The 22,888-nt window shown below is 46.1% G+C and overlaps 1 protein-coding gene across 2 annotated transcripts in view; it reads left to right on the top strand.

Moving 5' to 3' along the window:
• The window catches only part of LOC129867902 (cell adhesion molecule 2-like), a 172,294-nt gene that overhangs the window by 87,113 nt on the left and 62,293 nt on the right, over positions 1-22,888 (top strand). The window contains exon 6 of one of the 2 annotated variants that reach the window (XM_055941374.1): positions 11,348-11,461. The exons of the other annotated variant lie outside the window; for it this stretch is intronic. Coding sequence (XP_055797349.1) covers positions 11,348-11,461 — 114 coding nt within the window. The remainder of the gene's footprint in view (positions 1-11,347; positions 11,462-22,888) is intronic. 2 annotated transcript variants of the gene reach the window in all.

Genomic DNA, 22,888 nt, shown 5'->3' with positions numbered 1-22,888 from the left:
ATTGTAATTACTTTGCTACTATTGGCCTATTTATTGCCTTACCTCCTCACGCCATTTGCACACACTGTATACAGATTTTTCCATTGTATTATTGACTGTATGTTTGTTTATACTGCTTTGCTTTATCTTGGCCAGGTCACAGTTGTAAAGGAGAACGTGTTCTCAACTGGCCTACCTGGTTAAATAAAGGTGAAATAAAAATAAATAAATAAATAATAACAATACAAATTAAACGGGAGAAGAAGAGTACGTGATGGAAGAAGACTGAGAGAAAGATCCAGAGCTGTAGTCTCAGAAGAGATCAGGGCTGCTCTAACTGATCATGTTATAAATCATGGTCTATCAATGAGATGAGGCTGGTCTGAGAGAACAGACAGATCTGCAACGCTCAACAGTGGCATCTATTGTGAGAAATTTCTGTCCAAACATCAGGTACGATGTGCATTCTGCAAGATCATCTGACTGAACTGCACATTACAGAAGTAAATTGAGCAAAGCCTCCAAACCCACTTGTGTGTAATAGTTTTTGTATTTCTGCTCAGGAGCCAACGGTTTCCTCCCACAGGCGGGAGAGGCAGGAGTCTCACTTCTGTGCAGGAAACTACAATCGTTGATATGGTCATCAGAAACAAAGACATACAACTCACAGAGATTGTTGGCAGACAACATTACATTTAGAAATATTCACAATGTAAGCATAACAACTATTTCTAGACTCCTGAATCAACATCAAGTCACGATGAAGCCGTTGAACACTGTCCCCCTTTGAGAGGAACTCTGAACGAGTCAAGCAACTCAGGAACCAATATGAGAGGACTATAAAATACAGAACTGGTTTTGAACAAAACCAAACAGGGCAGAGGCACACAACGCCATGTTTTAGGTGTAATGTAAACTACCGTAATAACTCTTATGTTGCCTTGTGGATTTATTGTAGAGAGTCATGGAGATTGAAGCCAGGCAAATACCCCACATATTCATCTTTGTGGATGAGGCTGGTTTCAGCTGGGCCAAAACACGGCGCTGAGGAAGGAATGTGATGGGGAAAGAGCCACAGTGGATGTCCCGGGCCAGAGGGGTGCCAACATCACAATGTCCCGGGCCAGAGGGGTGCCAACATCACAACATCACAATGTCCCGGGCCAGAGGGGTGCCAACATCACAACATCACAATGTCCCGGGCCAGAGGGGTGCCAACATCACAACATCACAATGTCCCGGGCCAGAGGGGTGCCAACATCACAACATCACAATGTCCCGGGCCAGAGGGGTGCCAACATCACAACATCACAATGTCCCGGGCCAGAGGGGTGCCAACATCACAACATCACAATGTCCCAGGCCAGAGGGGTGCCAACATCACAACATCACAATGTCCCGGGCCAGAGGGGTGCCAACATCACAATGTCCCGGGCCAGAGGGGTGCCAACATCACAACATCACAATGTCCCGGGCCAGAGGGGTGCCAACATCACAACATCACAATGTCCCGGGCCAGAGGGGTGCCAACATCACAACATCACAATGTCCCGGGCCAGAGGGGTGCCAACATCACAATGTCCCGGGCCAGAGGGGTGCCAACATCACAACATCACAATGTCCCGGGCCAGAAGCGTGCCAACAATGTGTGCTGCAGTATCCTCTGATGGATTACTGTTCCACAAACCGCTAATTGGGCAACACACAACACGGAGCGTCTCATTTCATTCCTGGATGACCTCTATGGAAGGGTTGTGCCAGGTGAGGAAAGGGTTGCAGTGAGGCGACATCGGCCAACGTTTGTAATTGTATGGGAGAATGTGGCATTTCACCACTCCCGTGCCGTCACAGAGCGGTTTGCAACCCATCCCAGGATGGTGTCACTTTTCCTTTACATTTACATTTAAGTTATTTAGCAGACGCGTTTATCCAGAGCGACTTACAAATTGGAAAGTTCATACATATTCATCCTGATCCCCCCCCCCCGTGGGAATTGAACCCTGGTCCCCCCGTGGGAATTGAACCCACAACCCTGGCGTTGCAAGCGCCATGCTCTACCAACTGAGCCACACGAGACCATGAGCCACCTGAATCTCTATTCCTCAACCCCACAGAGGAATTATTTTCCTCATGGAGGTGGAAGGTTTATGACCACCATCCACATGATCAAATGTCCCTCCTGGACGCAATGCATGCTGGATGCCTGGACGTATCTGCAGAAGATTTCCAGGGATGGACCAGGCATGCCAAACGATTCTTTCCTAGGTGTATTGCCCAAAGATGACATAAGATGTGACCTGAATGAGAACCTGTGGCCAAATGTAGAAGACAGGGTGGACTAGCATTGCTACTGTATCTGTATCGGTAGATGGTGTATATGCAAATTCTTGTAAATTCTCCTAAAATGACATAAAACATATTGAAGCATATTGCATCGTGTCTGATTCATTCCTGTAACATAAACTGCAGTGAATTCTCAACAGAAGAGAGGTGTCAGTCTTGTTTTGTAAAGACATTTTTACAGAAGACAACACTGTGTAATGTTGTTGGTGTTGTTTTGGTCGTTGTTCTATGAGTGACAACGTGTTCTTGTTGGGTGACAACCGTTGCTAGTAGAACGAGTTGATCTGAGACGCGGATGAAGTGTTTTGGGTAGTTTTAGTGCAATTTTGAACGTGAAATGAACTGCCGTGCCCAAGATGAAAGTGGATTAGGAGAACTGTGTGAAGAGTTTTGAAAAAGTGATCTAAGTATTGAGAATTGGGTCCTAGCGATTGTAAAAAAAAAACAGTGAATCAGTATTTCATTATAGAATAATGAATGAATGAATCAGAACAAAGAATGAATCAGAAATGCAGCAATTTGCTTCAAAAGCCTTTATTTTTTTTATATATCTTTGCATATAGTCATTTACTGGTGAAAAATAAAAAGGTTAAACAAAACACAAATTCCTGAAATTCTAGATCTGCAACAACAACAAAAACCATCATCAATATGTAAAATCACTCATACTGTACAGTACTGTGAGGGTTCTAGTTCTCATCAACATGTATAGTATAATCACTCATACTGTACAGTACTGTGAGGGTTCTAGTTCTCATCAACATGTATAGTATAATCACTCATACTGTACAGTACTGTGAGGGTTCTAGTTCTCATCAACATGTATAGTATAATCACTCATACTGTACAGTACTGTGAGGGTTCTAGTTCTCATCAACATGTATAGTATAATCACTCATACTGTACAGTACTGTGAGGGTTCTAGTTATAATCAACATGTAGTATAATCACTCATACTGTACAGTACTGTGAGGGTTCTAGTTCTCATCAACATGTAGTATAATCACTCATACTGTACAGTACTGTGAGGGTTTTAGTTATAATCAACATGTAGTATAATCACTCATACTGTACAGTACTGTGAGGGTTCTAGTTCTCATCAACATGTTCTCCCTGCATTTGGCCACAAGTACTCATCAACGTCACGTCTTATGTCTTCTCTGGCGATGCATCTTGTAAAATATCTTCTGTAATGTCTAATCCAACCCTGGCCATCTTCAGGAGAATTGTCTACACATCCCGCGTTCATGGACATCTGGTCATGTGGATGGGGGTCATAAACCTTCCACCTCCACGCAGAGACAGACTCCTCTATGGGGTTTAGGAAGGGGGGAGTATGGAGGCAGGAATAGTACTGACATCCTGGGATGTGTAGTAAACTAGTCTGTGACTGCAGCAGAGTGGTGGAATGCCACATTATCCCACACATACGAAGGTAGGGGAGTTTCTTGCCCTTCTCTCCTCCGCTGGCACAAGTCGATTATTCAGGTCATCCAGAAAATAAATGAGCCTCTCTGTGTTGTAGGGGTCAATGAGTTGTTTGTGTAACAGCAAGCCATCATTGGACAGTGCTGCACACGTTGTGATGTTAGCTCCTCTCTGACCTGAGACATCCAAGGTTGTTCTCTGTCCAATCGCATTTCTTCCCCTGTTGAGTGTTTTTGCCAGGTTGAATCCAGCTTCATCCACAAAGATGAATGTATGTGCAGTTTGCCTGGCTTCCATCTCCATTACTCTGTAAAATACAGGAAGTCCACAGTTTCACAGTACTTTACATTATGCATCGCTGTGTATGTTATAAGGGCACAAGGCGAGACCCAGACGCAGACACGAGAGGCAGATGGTTTGAGTCTTGATATTTATTAAACAATCTAAAAGGGGTAGGCAAGAGAATGGTCGTGGACAGGCAAAAGGTCAAAACCAGTTCAGAGTCCAGGAGGTACAGAGTGGCAGGCAGGCTCGAGGTCAGGGGAGGCAGAATGGTCAGGCAGGCGGGTACGGAGTCCAGAACACAGGCAAGGGTCAAAAACCATGAGGACTAGCAGAGAATAGAAGCAGGAGTACAGGAAAAACGCTGGTTGACTTGAAAAACATACAAAACGAACTGGCAGGAAATACACTGGCACAGAGAGACAGGAAACACAGGGATAAATACACTGGTACAGAGAGACAGGAAACACAGGGATAAATACACTGGGACAGGGAGACAGGAAACACAGGGATAAATACACTGGTACAGAGAGACAGGAAACACAGGGATAAATACACTGGTACAGAGAGACAGGAAACACAGGGATAAATACACTGGTACAGAGAGACAGGAAACACAGGGATAAATACACTGGTACAGAGAGACAGGAAACACAGGGATAAATACACTGGCACAGAGAGACAGGAAACACAGGGATAAATACACTGGTACAGGGAGACAGGAAACACAGGGATAAATACACTGGTACAGGGAGACAGGAAACACAGTGATAAATACACTGGCACAGAGAGACAGGAAACACAGGGATAAATACACTGGCACAGAGAGACAGGAAACACAGGGATAAATACACTGGTACAGAGAGACAGGAAACACAGGGATAAATACACTGGTACAGAGAGACAGGAAACACAGGGATAAATACACTGGGACAGCGAGACAGGAAAAACAGGGATAAATACACTGGGACAGCGAGACAGGAAACACAGGGATAAATACACTGGCACAGAGAGACAGGAAACACAGGGATAAATACACTGGTACAGAGAGACAGGAAACACAGGGATAAATACACTGGCACAGAGAGACAGGAAACACAGGGATAAATACACTGGGACAGCGAGACAGGAAACACAGGGATAAATACACTGGGACAGTGAGACAGGAAACACAGGGATAAATACACTGGTACAGAGAGACAGGAAACACAGGGATAAATACACTGGGACAGCGAGACAGGAAACACAGGGATAAATACACTGGGACAGCGAGACAGGAAACACAGGGATAAATACACTGGGACAGCGAGACAGGAAACACAGGGATAAATACACCATGGATAATAAGCAACACCTGGAGGGGGTGGAGACAATCACAAGGACAGGTGAAACAGATCAGGGTGACACATGTGTACCCTGTTTGGTTATTGAAGAGACGTCTTACCTGGACATATTGATACCGGAGTTCTCTCACACGTTCACCGTTTCTCCCCAAGGGTCCAACTGCTTCATCCTGATGACATGTTTCTCTGGGACTCTGGCAACTGTCGTCGAGCTGACCGTATTCACATTCCCAAAAGTCATATTGTCTGCCAGCACTCTGTCCCGAATTTCCCGCAGTTTTATTGCCATTGTTGCCAATTACCATGGCAACAATGACAATTTCCTGCGGATCTGATAACATTCTTCCTGTGGGAGGCAACCTTTTGGATCCTAATGAAAAACACAAACCAATCAATATATTTCAAAATGTCAGTACATGTAAAAATGTGAACATACTGTAATGTGTAGTTCAATTATCACTGGACACATTTCACCTGTTGTTTTGCCGGAAGATTCGTACTATTGATGCAACTGTTGAACGCTGGTTGGTTCCCTTAAAACGGCCTCTCTCAAAGAGAGGTTTACAACACGGTCAATAATTGTGGTCCTTTATCTCACCAGAGACCAACCGCTCTTGGTCTTCCTCTCGTTTGTCCTCCACACATTCTCCCTCTCCCTGCCACTCTTCTTTCCCCCACCAACCTGTCTTCCTCTCCGTTGTCCTCCATGCATTCTCCCTCTCCCTGCCAGTCTTCTTTCCTCACCAACCTGTCTTCCTCTCCGTTGTCCTCTACACATTCTCCCTCTCCCTGCCACTCTTCTCTCCCCCACCAACCTGTCTTCCTCTCCGTTGTCCTCCACACATTCTCCCTCTCCCTGCCACTCTTCTTTCCCCCACCAACCTGTCTTCCTCTCCGTTGTCCTCCATGCATTCTCCCTCTCCCTGCCAGTCTTCTTTCCTCACCAACCTGTCTTCCTCTCCGTTGTCCTCTACACATTCTCCCTCTCCCTGCCACTCTTCTCTCCCCCACCAACCTGTCTTCCTCTCCGTTGTCCCCCACACATTCTCCCTCTCCCTGCCACTCTTCTTTCTCCACCAACCTGTCTTCCTCTCCGTTGTCCTCCTTGCATTCTCCCTCTCCCTGCCACTCTTCTCTCCCCACCAACCTGTCTTCCTCTCCGTTGTCCTCCATGCATTCTCCCTCTCCCTGCCACTCTTCTTTCTCCACCAACCTGTCTTCCTCTCCGTTGTCCTCCGTGCATTCTCCCTCTCCCTGCCACTCTTCTCTCCCCACCAACCTGTCTTCCTCTCCGTTGTCCTCTACACATTCTCCCTCTCCCTGCCACTCTTCTCTCCCCCACCAACCTGTCTTCCTCTCCGTTGTCCTCTACACATTCTCCCTCTCCCTGCCACTCTTCTCTCCCCCTCCAACCTGTCTTCCTCTCCGTTGTCCTCTACACATTCTCCCTCTCCCTGCCACTCTTCTTTCCCCACCAACCTGTCTTCCTCTCCGTTGTCCTCTACACATTCTCCCTCTCCCTGTCACTCTTCTTTCCCCCACCAACCTGTCTTCCTCTCCGTTGTCCTCTACACATTCTCCCTCTCCCTGCCACTCTTCTTTCCCCACCAACCTGTCTTCCTCTCCGTTGTCCTCTACACATTCTCCCTCTCCCTGTCACTCTTCTTTCCCCCACCAACCTGTCTTCCTCTCCGTTGTCCTCTACACATTCTCCCTCTCCCTGCCACTCTTCTTTCCCCACCAACCTGTCTTCCTCTCCGTGGTCCTCCACACATTCTCCCTCTCCCTGTCACTCTTCTCTCCCCCACCAACCTGTCTTCCTCTCCGTTGTCCTCTACACATTCTCCCTCTCCCTGCCACTCTTCTTTCCCCCACCAACCTGTCTTCCTCTCCGTTGTCCTCCACACATTCTCCCTCTCCCTGTCACTCTTCTTTCCACCAACCTGTCTTCCTCTCCGTTGTCCTCTACACATTCTCCCTCTCCCTGTCACTCTTCTTTCCCCCACTAACCTGTCTTCCTCTCCGTTGTCCTCTACACATTCTCCCTCTCCCTGCCACTCTTCTCCCCACCAACCTGTCTTCCTCTCCGTTGTCCTCTACACATTCTCCCTCTCCCTGCCACTCTTCTTTCCCCACCAACCTGTCTTCCTCTCCGTTGTCCTCTACACATTCTCCCTCTCCCTGCCAGTCTTCTTTCCCCACCAACCTGTCTTCCTCTCCGTTGTCCTCTACACATTCTCCCTCTCCCTGCCACTCTTCTTTCCCCACCAACCTGTCTTCCTCTCCGTTGTCCTCTACACATTCTCCCTCTCCCTGCCACTCTTCTTTCCCCACCAACCTGTCTTCGTCTCTGTTGTCCTCTACACATTCTCCCTCTCCCTGCCACTCTCCTTTCCCCACCAACCTGTCTTCCTCTCCGTTGTCCTCCACACATTCTCCCTCTCCCTGCCAGTCTTCTTTCCCCACCAACCTGTCTTCCTCTCCGTTGTCCTCTACACATTCTCCCTCTCCCTGCCACTCTTCTCTCCCCCACCAACCTGTCTTCCTCTCCGTTGTCCTCTACACATTCTCCCTCTCCCTGCCACTCTTCTTTCCCCACCAACCTGTCTTCCTCTCCGTTGTCCTCCAACACATTCTCCCTCTCCCTGTCACTCTTCTTTCCCCCACCAACCTGTCTTCCTCTCCGTTGTCCTCTACACATTCTCCCTCTCCCTGCCACTCTTCTTTCCCCACCAACCTGTCTTCCTCTCCGTTGTCCTCCAACACATTCTCCCTCTCCCTGTCACTCTTCTTTCCCCCACCAACCTGTCTTCCTCTCCGTTGTCCTCTACACATTCTCCCTCTCCCTGCCACTCTTCTCTCCCCCACCAACCTGTCTTCCTCTCCGTTGTCCTCTACACATTCTCCCTCTCCCTGCCACTCTTCTCTCCCCACCAACCTGTCTTCCTTTATCCATGTTTCCGAACTAAATCATTCCCGAAGTCGTTGTCTTTTATGGGATTTTGGTAACGAGGCTAAAAACAGGACACTTGGGTAGGCTTTCAACTGACAATGAGCTGTGTTTTGAAATGATTAAATAGGCTGCTGAGATTTTCTATCAGTTTCAATCTGGTTACTGCAGAAATGCACGACATTTGCCATCATTCTGTTTTGAATGTGTTTTTAACCGTTTTTGGACACGGTGTGTTAGCGTTTGTAAAAACGTGTGCTGCAGATATATAGTTTAGCAGGTGGTGGAGTACGAATGAGAACGGAGGTCATGGATTTCAGAGAGAATGTGGTCTTTCAATGCATTATGTGTGAAAGCAATGAAAAAAGGAATCACAGTTTGGTCCACATACACTTCTGTTTCGCGTGTGAAGAGTTTTGACGATGTGACCTCAGGTTTGACCAATGCATGTAACAGAACTGTAATATGTGTGTACGTTTTCTGTGAATTTAATGGAAATCACTAAGCTCATCTGCTTGTATAGGACATTTCTCAGCAACAAAAAGTTCCAAACCTCCTCTGGAAGCAACATCAGCACAATAACTGTTCGTAGGGAGCTTCATGAAATGGGTTTCCATGGCCGAGCAGCCGCACACAAGCCTAAGATCACCATGTGCAATGCCCAGCGTCGGCTGGAGTGGTGTAAAGCTCGCCGCCATTGGACTCTGGAGCAGTGGAAACACGTTCTCTGGAGTGATGAATCACGCTTCACCATCTGGTAGTCCGACGGACAAATCTGGGTTTGGCGGATGCCAGGAGAACGCTACTCGCCCTGATGCATAGTGCCAACTGTAAAGTTTGGTGGAGGAGGAATAATGGTCTGGGGCTGTTTTTCATGGTTCGGGCCCCTTTGTTCCAGTGAAGGGAAATCTTCACGCTACATCATACAATGACATTCTAGATGATTTTAGCCCTGACCTCAACCCCATCGAACCTCTTTGGGATGAATTGGAATACTGACTGCGAGCCAGACCTAATCGCCCAACATCACTAATGCTCTTGTGGCTGAATGGAAGCAAATCCCCGCAGCAATGTTCCAACATCTAGTGGAAAGCCTTCCCAGAAGAGTGGAGGCTGTTATAGCAGCAATGTTCCAACATCTAGTAGAAAGCCTTCCCAGAAGAGTGGAGGCTGTTATAGCAGCAATGTTCCAACATCTAGTGGAAAGCCTTCCCAGAAGAGTGGAGGCTGTTATAGCAGCAATGTTCCAACATCTAATGGAAAGCCTTCCCAGAAGAGTGGAGGCTGTTATAGCAGCAATGTTCCAACATCTAGTGGAAAACCTTCCGAGAAGATTGGAGGCTGTTATAGCAGCAATGTTCCAACATCTAGTAGAAAGCCTTCCCAGAAGAGTGGAGGCTGTTATAGCAGCAATGTTCCAACATCTAGTGGAAAGCCTTCCCAGAAGAGTGGAGGCTGTTATAGCAGCAATGTTCCAACATCTAGTGGAAAGCCTTCCCAGAAGAGTGGAGGCTGTTATAGCAGCAATGTTCCAACATCTAGTGGAAAGCCTTCCCAGAAGAGTGGAGGCTGTTATAGCAGCAATGTTCCAACATCTAGTGGAAAGCCTTCCCAGAAGAGTGGAGGCTGTTATAGCAGCAATGTTCCAACATCTAGTGGAAAGCCTTCCCAGAAGAGTGGAGGCTGTTATAGCAGCAATGTTCCAACATCTAGTGGAAAGCCTTCCCAGAAGAGTGGAGGCTGTTATAGCAGCAATGTTCCTACATCTAGCGGAAAGCCTTCCCAGAAGAGTGGAGACTGTTATAGCAGCAATGTTCCATCATCTAGTGGAAAGCCTTCCCAGAAGAGTGGAGGCTGTTATAGCAGCATTGTTCCTACATCTAGTGAAAAGCCTTCCCAGAAGAGTGGAGGCTGTTATGGCAGCAATGTTCCAACATCTAGTGGAAAGCCTTCCCAGAAGAGTGGAGGCTGTTATAGCAGCAATGTTCCAACATCTAGTGGAAAGCCTTTCCAGAAGAGTGGAGGCTGTTATAGCAGCAATATTCCAACATCTAGTGGAAATCCTTCCCAGAAGAGTGGAGGCTGTTATAGCAGCAATGTTCCAACATCTAGTGGAAAGCCTTCCCAGAAGAGTGGAGGCTGTTATAGCAGCAATGTTCCAACATCTAGTGGAAAGCCTTCCCAGAAGAGTGGAGGCTGTTATAGCAGCAATGTTCCAACATCTAGTGGAAAGCCTTCCCAGAAGAGTAGAGGCTGTTATAGCAGCAATGTTCCAACATCTAGTAGAAAGCCTTCCCAGAAGAGTGGAGGCTGTTATAGCAGCAATGTTCCTACATCTAGTGGAAAGCCTTCCCAGAAGAGTGGAGGCTGTTATAGCAGCAATGTTCCAACATCTAATGGAAAGCCTTCCCAGAAGAGTGGAGGCTGTTATATCAGCAATGTTCCAACATCTAGTGGAAAGCCTTCCCTCCCAGAAGAGTGGAGGCTGTTATAGCAGCAATGTTCCAACGTCTAGTGGAAAGCCTTCCCAGAAAAGTGGAGGCTGTTATAGCAGCAATGTTCCAACATCTAGTGGGAAAGCCTTCCCAGAAGAGTGGAGGCTGTTATAGCAGCAATGTTCCATCATCTAGTGGAAAGCCTTCCCAGAAGAGTGGAGGCTGTTATAGCAGCGAAGGGGGACCAACTCCATATTAATGCCCATGATTTTGGAATGAGATGTTCGATGAGCAGCTGTCCAGATACTTTTGGTCATGTAGTGTATCTTTAACCCTTTTCAAGTGAATTTCTCATCCCTTGTTTTGTGTTTATATGTTTGTATTTGTGTTTTCACCTTGAGTTTATTTTCTTTCTTGTTTCGTGTGTGTGTGTGTGTGTGTGTGTGTGTGTGTGTGTGTGTGTGTGTGTGTGTATGTGTGTGTGTGTGTGTGTGTGTGTGTGTGTGTGTGTGTGTGTGTGTGTGTGTGTGTGTGCCTGCATACCTGTGTGCCTGACTATATGTGTGTGTATGTCCGCGTCCCGCCAGACGTCCCCACCACCTTCCCTCCATCCACCACCCATGCCCCCCGCCCCACCAGGCACCACCGTCCCCCTAGACCCCACATCGCCTCCTCAGAACCTACAAACATCAACAACAGAGGTATAGTACCACCTTACCCTCACCTCCCCTCCCCTCCTCCTCTCTCTTTACTGTCTCTCTGGCCTCTTCTGGCCTCCTCTGGCCTCTTCTGGCCTCTTCTGGCCTCTGGCCTCTCCTGGGCTCTGTTGGTCTCTGCTGGCATCCTCTGATCTCTCCTGGCCTCCTCTGGTCTCTGCTGGCCTCTTCTGGCCTCCTTTGATCTCTCCTGGCCTCCTCTGATCTCTCCTGGCCTCCTCTGATCTCTCCTGGCCTCCTCTGGTCTCTCCTGGCCTCCTCTGGTCTCTGCTGGCCTCCTCTGGACTCTGCTGGCCTCCTCTGGTCTCTGCTGGCCTCTTCTGGCCTCTTTTGGCCTCTCCTGGCCTCCTCTGGTCTCTTCTGGCCTCTTCTGGCCTCTCCTGGCCTCCTCTGGTCTCTGCTGGCCTCCTCTGGTCTCTGCTGGCCTCCTATGGTCTCTGCTGGCCTCTTCTGGTCTCTCCTGGCCTCCTCTGGTATCTGCTGGCCTCCTCTGGTCTCTCCTGGCCTCCTCTGGTCTCTCCTGGCCTCCTCTGGCCTCCTCTGAAATGGCATCCTGTTTGTATATAGTTTACTACTGGCATCCTGTTTGTATATAGTTTACTACTGGCATCCTGTTTGTATATAGTTTACTACTGGCATCCTGTTTGTATATAGTTTACTACTGGCATCCTGTTTGTATATAGTTTACTACTGGCATCCTGTTTGTATATAGTTTACTACTGGCATCCTGTTTGTATATAGTTTACTACTGGCATCCTGTTTGTATATAGTGTATTAGATTCACCAGCACATTTTTTCCTAAGACAAGTGTTTCATATGAAAGTTGACAACAGTATGATGGTGTAGATTGGTAGGTAACATTCTCTGCTTCCTGGGTTGTTTCACTGTTTTAATTAACTCTGCATTACACAGCAGAGAGACACACACAGTCTCACGCACGCAGACACACTCACCACTAACGACAGAAAGTTGTGTTTTACAGACACATCAAACAGACAGCTAATGGATGGCCGAAATCCCCCTAGTCTCTCTCCTGAATTACTCCTCTCTAGTCTCTCTCCTGAATTACTCCTCTCTAGTCTCTCTCCTGAATTACTCCTCTCTAGTCTCTCTCCTGAATTACTCCTCTCTAGTCTCTCCTGAATTACTCCTCTCTAGTCTCTCCTGAATTACTCCTCTCTAGTCTCTCCTGAATTACTCCTCTCTAGTCTCTCTCCTGAATTACTCCTCTCTAGTCTCTCTCCTTAATTACTCCTCTCTAGTCTCTCTCCTGAATTACTCCTCTCTAGTCTCTCCTGAATTACTCCTCTCTAGTCTCTCCTGAATTACTCCTCTCTAGTCTCTCTCCTGAATTACTCCTCTCTAGTCTCTCTCCTGAATTACTCCCCTCTAGTCTCTCTCCTGAATTACTCCTCTCTAGTCTCTCTCCTGAATTACTCCTCTCTAGTCTCTCTCCTGAATTACTCCTCTCTAGTCTCTCCTGAATTACTCCTCTCTAGTCTCTCCTGAATTACTCCTCTCTAGTCTCTCTCCTGAATTACTCCTCTCTAGTCTCTCCTGAATTACTCCTCTCTAGTCTCTCTCCTGAATTACTCCTCTCTAGTCTCTCTCCTGAATTACTCCTCTCTAGTCTCTCTCCTGAATTACTCCCCTCTAGTCTCTCTCCTGAATTACTCCTCTCTAGTCTCTCTCCTGAATTACTCCTCTCTAGTCTCTCCTGAATCACTCCTCTCTAGTCTCTCCTGAATTACTCCTCTCTAGTCTCTCCTGAATTACTCCTCTCTAGTATCTCTCCAGAATAACTCCACTCTAGTCTCTCCTGAATTACTCCTCTCTAGTCTCTCCTGAATTACTCCTCTCTAGTCTCTCTCCTGAATTACTCCCCTCTAGTCTCTCTCCTGAATTACTCCTCTCTAGTCTCTCCTGAATTACTCCTCTCTAGTCTCTCTCCTGAATTACTCCTCTCTAGTCTCTCTCCTGAATTACTCCTCTCTAGTCTCTCTCCTGAATTACTCCTCTCTAGTCTCTCCTGAATTACTCCTCTCTAGTCTCTCCTGAATTACTCCTCTCTAGTCTCTCTCCTGAATTTCTCCTCTCTAGTCTCTCCTGAATTACTCCCCTCTAGTCTCTCCTGAATTACTCCTCTCTAGTCTCTCCTGAATTACTCCTCTCTCTCCTGAATTACTCCTCTCTAGTCTCTCTCCTGAATTACTCCTCTCTAGTCTCTCTCCTGAATTACTCCTCTCTAGTCTCTCCTGAATTACTCCTCTCTAGTCTCTCCTGAATTACTCCTCTCTAGTCTCTCTCCTGAATTACTCCTCTCTAGTCTCTCTCCTGAATTACTCCTCTCTAGTCTCTCTCCTGAATTACTCCCCTCTAGTCTCTCTCCTGAATTACTCCTCTCTAGTCTCTCTCCTGAATTACTCCTCTCTAGTCTCTCTCCTGAATTACTCCTCTCTAGTCTCTCTCCTGAATTACTCCTCTCTAGTCTCTCCTGAATTACTCCCCTCTAGTCTCTCTCCTGAATTACTCCCCTCTAGTCTCTCTCCTGAATTACTCCTCTCTAGTCTCTCTCCTGAATTACTCCTCTCTAGTCTCTCCTGAATTACTCCTCTCTAGTCTCTCCTGAATTACTCCTCTATAGTCTCTCCTGAATTACTCCTCTCTAGTCTCTCCTGAATTACTCCTCTCTAGTCTTTCTCCTGAATTACTCCTCTCTAGTCTCTCCTGAATTACTCCTCTCTAGTCTCTCCGGAATTACTCCTCTCTAGTCTCTCTCCTGAATTACTCCTCTCTAGTCTCTCCTGAATTACTCCTCTCTAGTCTCTCTCCTGAATTGCTCCTCTCTAGTCTCTCCTGAATTACTCCTCTCTAGTCTCTCTCCTGAATTACTCCTCTCTAGGCTCTCCTTAATTACTCCTCTCTAGTCTCTCCTGAATTACTCCTCTCTAGTCTCTCCTGAATTACTCCTCTCTAGTCTCTCCTGAATTACTCCTCTCTAGTCTCTCTCCTGAATTACTCCTCTCTAGTCTCTCTCCTGAATTGCTCCCCTCTAGTCTCTCTCCTGAATTACTCCTCTCTAGTCTCTCTCCTGAATTACTCCTCTCTAGTCTCTCCTGAATTACTCCTCTCTAGTCTCTCTCCTGAATTACTCCTCTCTAGTCTCTCTCCTGAATTACTCCTCTCTAGTATCTCCTGAATTACTCCTCTCTAGTCTCTCCTGAATTACTCCTCTCTAGTCTCTCCTGAATTACTCCTCTCTAGTCTCTCTCCTGAATTACTCCTCTCTAGTCTCTCCTGAATTACTCCTCTCTAGTCTCTCTCCTGAATTACTCCTCTCTAGTCTCTCTCCTGAATTACTCCTCTCTAGTCTCTCTCCTGAATTACTCCTCTCTAGTCTCTCTCCTGAATTACTCCTCTCTAGTCTCTCTCCTGAATTACTCCTCTCTAGTCTCTCTCCTGAATTACTCCTCTCTAGTTTCTCTCCTGAATTACTCCTCTCTAGTCTCTCCTGAATTACTCCGCTCTAGTCTCTCTCCTGAATTACTCCTCTCTAGTCTCTCTCCTGAATTAGTCCTCTCTAGTCTCTCCTGAAATACTCCTCTCTAGTCTCTCCTGAATTACTCCTCTCTAGTCTCTCCTGAATTACTCCTCTCTAGTCTCTCTCCTGAATTACTCCTCTCTAGTCTCTCCTGAATTACTCCTCTCTAGTCTCTCCGGAATTACTCCTCTCTAGTCTCTCTCCTGAATTACTCCTCTCTAGTCTCTTCTGAATTACTCCTCTCTAGTCTCTCTCCTGAATTACTCCTCTCTAGTCTCTCCTGAATTACTCCTCTCTAGTCTCTCTCCTGAATTACTCCTCTCTAGTCTCTCTCCTGAATTACTCCTCTCTAGTCTCTCCTGAATTACTCCTCTCTAGTCTCTCCTGAATTACTCCTCTCTAGTCTCTCCTGAATTACTCCTCTCTAGTCTCTCCTGAATTACTCCTCTCTAGTCTCTCTCCTGAATTACTCCTCTCTAGTCTCTCTCCTGAATTGCTCCCCTCTAGTCTCTCTCCTGAATTACTCCTCTCTAGTCTCTCTCCTGAATTACTCCTCTCTAGTCTCTCCTGAATTACTCCTCTCTAGTCTCTCTCCTGAATTACTCCTCTCTTGTCTCTCTCCTGAATTACTCCTCTCTAGTATCTCCTGAATTACTCATCTCTAGTCTCTCCTGAATTACTCCTCTCTAGTCTCTCTCCTGAATTACTCCTCTCTAGTCTCTCCTGAATTACTCCTCTCTAGTCTCTCTCCTGAATTACTCCTCTCTAGTCTCTCTCCTGAATTACTCCTCTCTAGTCTCTCTCCTGAATTACTCCTCTCTAGTCTCTCTCCTGAATTACTCCTCTCTAGTCTCTCTCCTGAATTACTCCTCTCTAGTCTCTCTCCTGAATTACTCCTCTCTAGTTTCTCTCCTGAATTACTCCTCTCTAGTCTCTCCTGAATTACTCCGCTCTAGTCTCTCTCCTGAATTACTCCTCTCTAGTCTCTCTCCTGAATTAGTCCTCTCTAGTCTCTCCTGAATTACTCCTCTCTAGTCTCTCCTGAATTACTCCTCTCTAGTCTCTCCTGAATTACTCCTCTCTAGTCTCTCCTGAATTACTCCTCTCTAGTCTCTCTCCTGAATTTCTCCCCTCTAGTCTCTCTCCTGAATTACTCCTCTCTAGTCTCTCTCCTGAATTACTCCTCTCTAGTCTCTCGCCTGAATTACTCCTCTCTAGTCTCTCTCCTGAATTACTCCTCTCTAGTCTCTCCTGAATTACTCCACTCTAGTCTCTCCTGAATTACTCCTCTCTAGTCTCTCCTGAATTACTCCTCTCTAGTCTCTCTCCTGAATTACTCCTCTCTAGTCTCTCTCCTGAATTACTCCTCTCTAGTCTCTCCTGAAATACTCCTCTCTAGTCTCTCTCCTGAATTACTCCTCTCTAGTCTCTCTCCTGAATTACTCCTCTCTAGTCTCTCTCCTGAATTACTCCTCTCTAGTCTCTCCTGAATTACTCCTCTCTAGTCTCTCCTGAATTACTCCTCTCTAGTCTCTCTCCTGAATTTCTCCTCTCTAGTCTCTCCTGAATTACTCCCCTCTAGTCTCTCCTGAATTACTCCTCTCTAGTCTCTCCTGAATTACTCCTCTCTAGTCTCTCCTGAATTACTCCTCTCTAGTCTCTCTCCTGAATTACTCCTCTCTAGTCTCTCTCCTGAATTACTCCTCTCTAGTCTCTCCTGAATTACTCCTCTCTAGTCTCTCCTGAATTACTCCTCTCTAGTATCTCCTGAATTACTCCTCTCTAGTCTCTCCTGAATTACTCCTCTCTGTCTCTCCTGAATTACTCCTCTCTAGTCTCTCTCCTGAATTACTCCTCTCTAGTCTCTCTCCTGAATTACTCCTCTCTAGTCTCTCTCCTGAATTACTCCTCTCTAGTCTCTCTCCTGAATTACTCCTCTCTAGTCTCTCTCCTGAATTAGTCCTCTCTAGTCTCTCCTGAATTACTCCTCTCTAGTCTCTCCTGAATTACTCCTCTCTAGTCTCTCCTGAATTACTCCTCTCTAGTCTCTCCTGAATTACTCCTCTCTAGTCTCTCTCCTGAATTTCTCCCCTCTAGTCTCTCTCCTGAATTACTCCTCTCTAGTCTCTCTCCTGAATTACTCCTCTCTAGTCTCTCGCCTGAATTACTCCTATCTAGTCTCTCTCCTGAATTACTCCTCTCTAGTCTCTCCTGAATTACTCCACTCTAGTCTCTCCTGAATTACTCCTCTCTAGTCTCTCGCCTGAATTACTCCTCTCTAGTCTCTCTCCTGAATTACTCCTCTCTAGTCTCTCCTGAATTACTCCACTCTAGTCTCTCCTGAATTACTCCTCTCTAGTCTCTCCTGAATTACTCCTCTCTAGTCTCTCTCCTGAATTACTCCTCTCTAGTCTCTCTCCTGAATTACTCCTCTCTAGTCTCTCCTGAATTACTCCTCTCTAATCTCTCTCCTGAATTACTCCTCTCTAGTCTCTCTCCTGAATTACTCCTCTCTAGTCTCTCTCCTGAATTACTCCTCTCTAGTCTCTCCTGAATTACTCCTCTCTAGTCTCTCCTGAATTACTCCTCTCTAGTCTCTCTCCTGAATTTCTCCTCTCTAGTCTCTCCTGAATTACTCCTCTCTAGTCTCTCTCCTGAATTACTCCTCTCTAGTCTCTCTCCTGAATTACTCCTCTCTAGTTTCTCTCCTGAATTACTCCTCTCTAGTCTCTCCTGAATTACTCCGCTCTAGTCTCTCTCCTGAATTACTCCTCTCTAGTCTCTCTCCTGAATTAGTCCTCTCTAGTCTCTCCTGAATTACTCCTCTCTAGTCTCTCCTGAATTACTCCTCTCTAGTCTCTCCTGAATTACTCCTCTCTAGTCTCTCCTGAATTACTCCTCTCTAGTCTCTCTCCTGAATTTCTCCCCTCTAGTCTCTCTCCTGAATTACTCCTCTCTAGTCTCTCTCCTGAATTACTCCTCTCTAGTCTCTCGCCTGAATTACTCCTCTCTAGTCTCTCTCCTGAATTACTCCTCTCTAGTCTCTCCTGAATTACTCCACTCTAGTCTCTCCTGAATTACTCCTCTCTAGTCTCTCCTGAATTACTCCTCTCTAGTCTCTCTCCTGAATTACTCCTCTCTAGTCTCTCTCCTGAATTACTCCTCTCTAGTCTCTCCTGAAATACTCCTCTCTAGTCTCTCTCCTGAATTACTCCTCTCTAGTCTCTCTCCTGAATTACTCCTCTCTAGTCTCTCTCCTGAATTACTCCTCTCTAGTCTCTCCTGAATTACTCCTCTCTAGTCTCTCCTGAATTACTCCTCTCTAGTCTCTCTCCTGAATTTCTCCTCTCTAGTCTCTCCTGAATTACTCCCCTCTAGTCTCTCCTGAATTACTCCTCTCTAGTCTCTCCTGAATTACTCCTCTCTAGTCTCTCCTGAATTACTCCTCTCTAGTCTCTCTCCTGAATTACTCCTCTCTAGTCTCTCTCCTGAATTACTCCTCTCTAGTCTCTCCTGAATTACTCCTCTCTAGTCTCTCCTGAATTACTCCTCTCTAGTATCTCCTGAATTACTCCTCTCTAGTCTCTCCTGAATTACTCCTCTCTGTCTCTCCTGAATTACTCCTCTCTAGTCTCTCTCCTGAATTACTCCTCTCTAGTCTCTCTCCTGAATTACTCCTCTCTAGTCTCTCTCCTGAATTACTCCTCTCTAGTCTCTCTCCTGAATTACTCCTCTCTAGTCTCTCTCCTGAATTAGTCCTCTCTAGTCTCTCCTGAATTACTCCTCTCTAGTCTCTCCTGAATTACTCCTCTCTAGTCTCTCCTGAATTACTCCTCTCTAGTCTCTCCTGAATTACTCCTCTCTAGTCTCTCTCCTGAATTTCTCCCCTCTAGTCTCTCTCCTGAATTACTCCTCTCTAGTCTCTCTCCTGAATTACTCCTCTCTAGTCTCTCGCCTGAATTACTCCTATCTAGTCTCTCTCCTGAATTACTCCTCTCTAGTCTCTCCTGAATTACTCCACTCTAGTCTCTCCTGAATTACTTCTCTCTAGTCTCTCGCCTGAATTACTCCTCTCTAGTCTCTCTCCTGAATTACTCCTCTCTAGTCTCTCCTGAATTACTCCACTCTAGTCTCTCCTGAATTACTCCTCTCTAGTCTCTCCTGAATTACTCCTCTCTAGTCTCTCTCCTGAATTACTCCTCTCTAGTCTCTCTCCTGAATTACTCCTCTCTAGTCTCTCCTGAATTACTCCTCTCTAATCTCTCTCCTGAATTACTCCTCTCTAGTCTCTCTCCTGAATTACTCCTCTCTAGTCTCTCTCCTGAATTACTCCTCTCTAGTCTCTCCTGAATTACTCCTCTCTAGTCTCTCCTGAATTACTCCTCTCTAGTCTCTCTCCTGAATTTCTCCTCTCTAGTCTCTCCTGAATTACTCCTCTCTAGTCTCTCTCCTGAATTACTCCTCTCTAGTCTCTCTCCTGAATTACTCCTCTCTAGTTTCTCTCCTGAATTACTCCTCTCTAGTCTCTCCTGAATTACTCCGCTCTAGTCTCTCTCCTGAATTACTCCTCTCTAGTCTCTCTCCTGAATTAGTCCTCTCTAGTCTCTCCTGAATTACTCCTCTCTAGTCTCTCCTGAATTACTCCTCTCTAGTCTCTCCTGAATTACTCCTCTCTAGTCTCTCCTGAATTACTCCTCTCTAGTCTCTCTCCTGAATTTCTCCCCTCTAGTCTCTCTCCTGAATTACTCCTCTCTAGTCTCTCTCCTGAATTACTCCTCTCTAGTCTCTCTCCTGAATTAGTCCTCTCTAGTCTCTCCTGAATTACTCCTCTCTAGTCTCTCCTGAATTACTCCTCTCTAGTCTCTCCTGAATTACTCCTCTCTAGTCTCTCCTGAATTACTCCTCTCTAGTCTCTCTCCTGAATTTCTCCCCTCTAGTCTCTCTCCTGAATTACTCCTCTCTAGTCTCTCTCCTGAATTACTCCTCTCTAGTCTCTCGCCTGAATTACTCCTCTCTAGTCTCTCTCCTGAATTACTCCTCTCTAGTCTCTCCTGAATTACTCCACTCTAGTCTCTCCTGAATTACTCCTCTCTAGTCTCTCCTGAATTACTCCTCTCTAGTCTCTCTCCTGAATTACTCCTCTCTAGTCTCTCTCCTGAATTACTCCTCTCTAGTCTCTCCTGAAATACTCCTCTCTAGTCTCTCTCCTGAATTACTCCTCTCTAGTCTCTCTCCTGAATTACTCCTCTCTAGTCTCTCTCCTGAATTACTCCTCTCTAGTCTCTCCTGAATTACTCCTCTCTAGTCTCTCCTGAATTACTCCTCTCTAGTCTCTCTCCTGAATTTCTCCTCTCTAGTCTCTCCTGAATTACTCCCCTCTAGTCTCTCCTGAATTACTCCTCTCTAGTCTCTCCTGAATTACTCCTCTCTAGTCTCTCCTGAATTACTCCTCTCTAGTCTCTCTCCTGAATTACTCCTCTCTAGTCTCTCTCCTGAATTACTCCTCTCTAGTCTCTCCTGAATTACTCCTCTCTAGTCTCTCCTGAATTACTCCTCTCTAGTATCTCCTGAATTACTCCTCTCTAGTCTCTCCTGAATTACTCCTCTCTGTCTCTCCTGAATTACTCCTCTCTAGTCTCTCTCCTGAATTACTCCTCTCTAGTCTCTCTCCTGAATTACTCCTCTCTAGTCTCTCTCCTGAATTACTCCTCTCTAGTCTCTCTCCTGAATTACTCCTCTCTAGTCTCTCTCCTGAATTAGTCCTCTCTAGTCTCTCCTGAATTACTCCTCTCTAGTCTCTCCTGAATTACTCCTCTCTAGTCTCTCCTGAATTACTCCTCTCTAGTCTCTCCTGAATTACTCCTCTCTAGTCTCTCTCCTGAATTTCTCCCCTCTAGTCTCTCTCCTGAATTACTCCTCTCTAGTCTCTCTCCTGAATTACTCCTCTCTAGTCTCTCGCCTGAATTACTCCTATCTAGTCTCTCTCCTGAATTACTCCTCTCTAGTCTCTCCTGAATTACTCCACTCTAGTCTCTCCTGAATTACTTCTCTCTAGTCTCTCGCCTGAATTACTCCTCTCTAGTCTCTCTCCTGAATTACTCCTCTCTAGTCTCTCCTGAATTACTCCACTCTAGTCTCTCCTGAATTACTCCTCTCTAGTCTCTCCTGAATTACTCCTCTCTAGTCTCTCTCCTGAATTACTCCTCTCTAGTCTCTCTCCTGAATTACTCCTCTCTAGTCTCTCCTGAATTACTCCTCTCTAATCTCTCTCCTGAATTACTCCTCTCTAGTCTCTCTCCTGAATTACTCCTCTCTAGTCTCTCTCCTGAATTACTCCTCTCTAGTCTCTCCTGAATTACTCCTCTCTAGTCTCTCCTGAATTACTCCTCTCTAGTCTCTCTCCTGAATTTCTCCTCTCTAGTCTCTCCTGAATTACTCCCCTCTAGTCTCTCCTGATTTACTCCTCTCTAGTCTCTCCTGAATTACTCCTCTCTAGTCTCTCTCCTGAATTACTCCTCTCTAGTCTCTCTCCTGAATTTCTCCTCTCTAGTCTCTCCTGAATTACTCCTCTCTAGTCTCTCCTGAATTACTCCTCTCTAGTATCTCCTGAATTACTCCTCTCTAGTCTCTCCTGAATTACTCCTCTCTGTCTCTCCTGAATTACTCCTCTCTAGTCTCTCTCCTGAATTACTCCTCTCTAGTCTCTATCCTTAATTACTCCTCTCTAGTCTCTCTCCTGAATTACTCCTCTCTAGTCTCTCCTGAATTACTCCCCTCTAGTCTCTCCTGAATTAATCCCCTCTAGTCTCTCCTGAATTACTCCTCTCTAGTCTCTCCTGAATTACTCCTCTCTAGTCTCTCTCCTGAATTACTCCTCTCTAGTCTCTCTCCTGAATTACTCCTCTCTAGTCTCTCCTGAATTACTCCTCTCTAGTCTCTCCTGAATTACTCCTCTCTAGTCTCTCCTGAATTACTCCTCTCTAGTCTCTCCTGAATTCCTCCTCTCTAGTCTCTCTCCTGAATTACTCCTCTCTAGTCTCTCTCCTGAATTACTCCTCTCTAGTCTCTCTCCTGAATTACTCCTCTCTAGTCTCTCCTGAATTACTCCTCTCTAGTCTCTCCTGAATTACTCCTCTCTAGTCTCTCCTGAATTACTCCTCTCTAGTCTCTCTCCTGAATTACTCCTCTCTAGTCTCTCTCCTGAATTTCTCCTCTCTAGTCTCTCTCCTGAATTACTCCTCTCTAGTCTCTCTCCTGAATTACTCCTCTCTAGTCTCTCTCCTGAATTAATCCTCTCTAGTCTCTCCTGAATTACTCCACTCTAGTCTCTCCTGAATTACTCCTCTCTAGTCTCTCCTGAATTACTCCTCTCTAGTCTCTCTCCTGAATTACTCCTCTCTAGTCTCTCTCCTGAATTACTCCTCTCTAGAGTCTCCTGAATTACTCCTCTCTAGTCTCTCTCCTGAATTACTCCTCTCTAGTCTCTCTCCTGAATTACTCCTCTCTAGTCTCTCTCCTGAATTACTCCTCTCTAGTCTCTCCTGAATTACTCCTCTCTAGTCTCTCTCCTGAATTACTCCTCTATAGTCTCTCCTGAATTACTCCCCTCTAGTCTCTCCTGAATTACTCCCCTCTAGTCTCTCCTGAATTACTCCTCTCTAGTCTCTCCTGAATTACTCCTCTCTAGTATCTCTCCTGAATTACTTCTCTCTAGTCTCTCCTGAATTACTCCTCTCTAGTCTCTCCTGAATTACTCCTCTCTAGTATATCCTGAATTACTCCTCTCTAGTCTCTCCTGAATTACTCCTCTCTGTCTCTCCTGAATTACTCCTCTCTAGTCTCTCTCCTGAATTACTCCTCTCTAGTCTCTC

This window comes from Salvelinus fontinalis, chromosome 13 (genome assembly GCF_029448725.1).
Source record: "Salvelinus fontinalis isolate EN_2023a chromosome 13, ASM2944872v1, whole genome shotgun sequence".
NCBI lineage: Eukaryota > Metazoa > Chordata > Actinopteri > Salmoniformes > Salmonidae > Salvelinus > Salvelinus fontinalis.
Note: the sequence above shows the minus strand (reverse complement) of the source record. Positions and strands in the feature narration are given on the sequence as shown.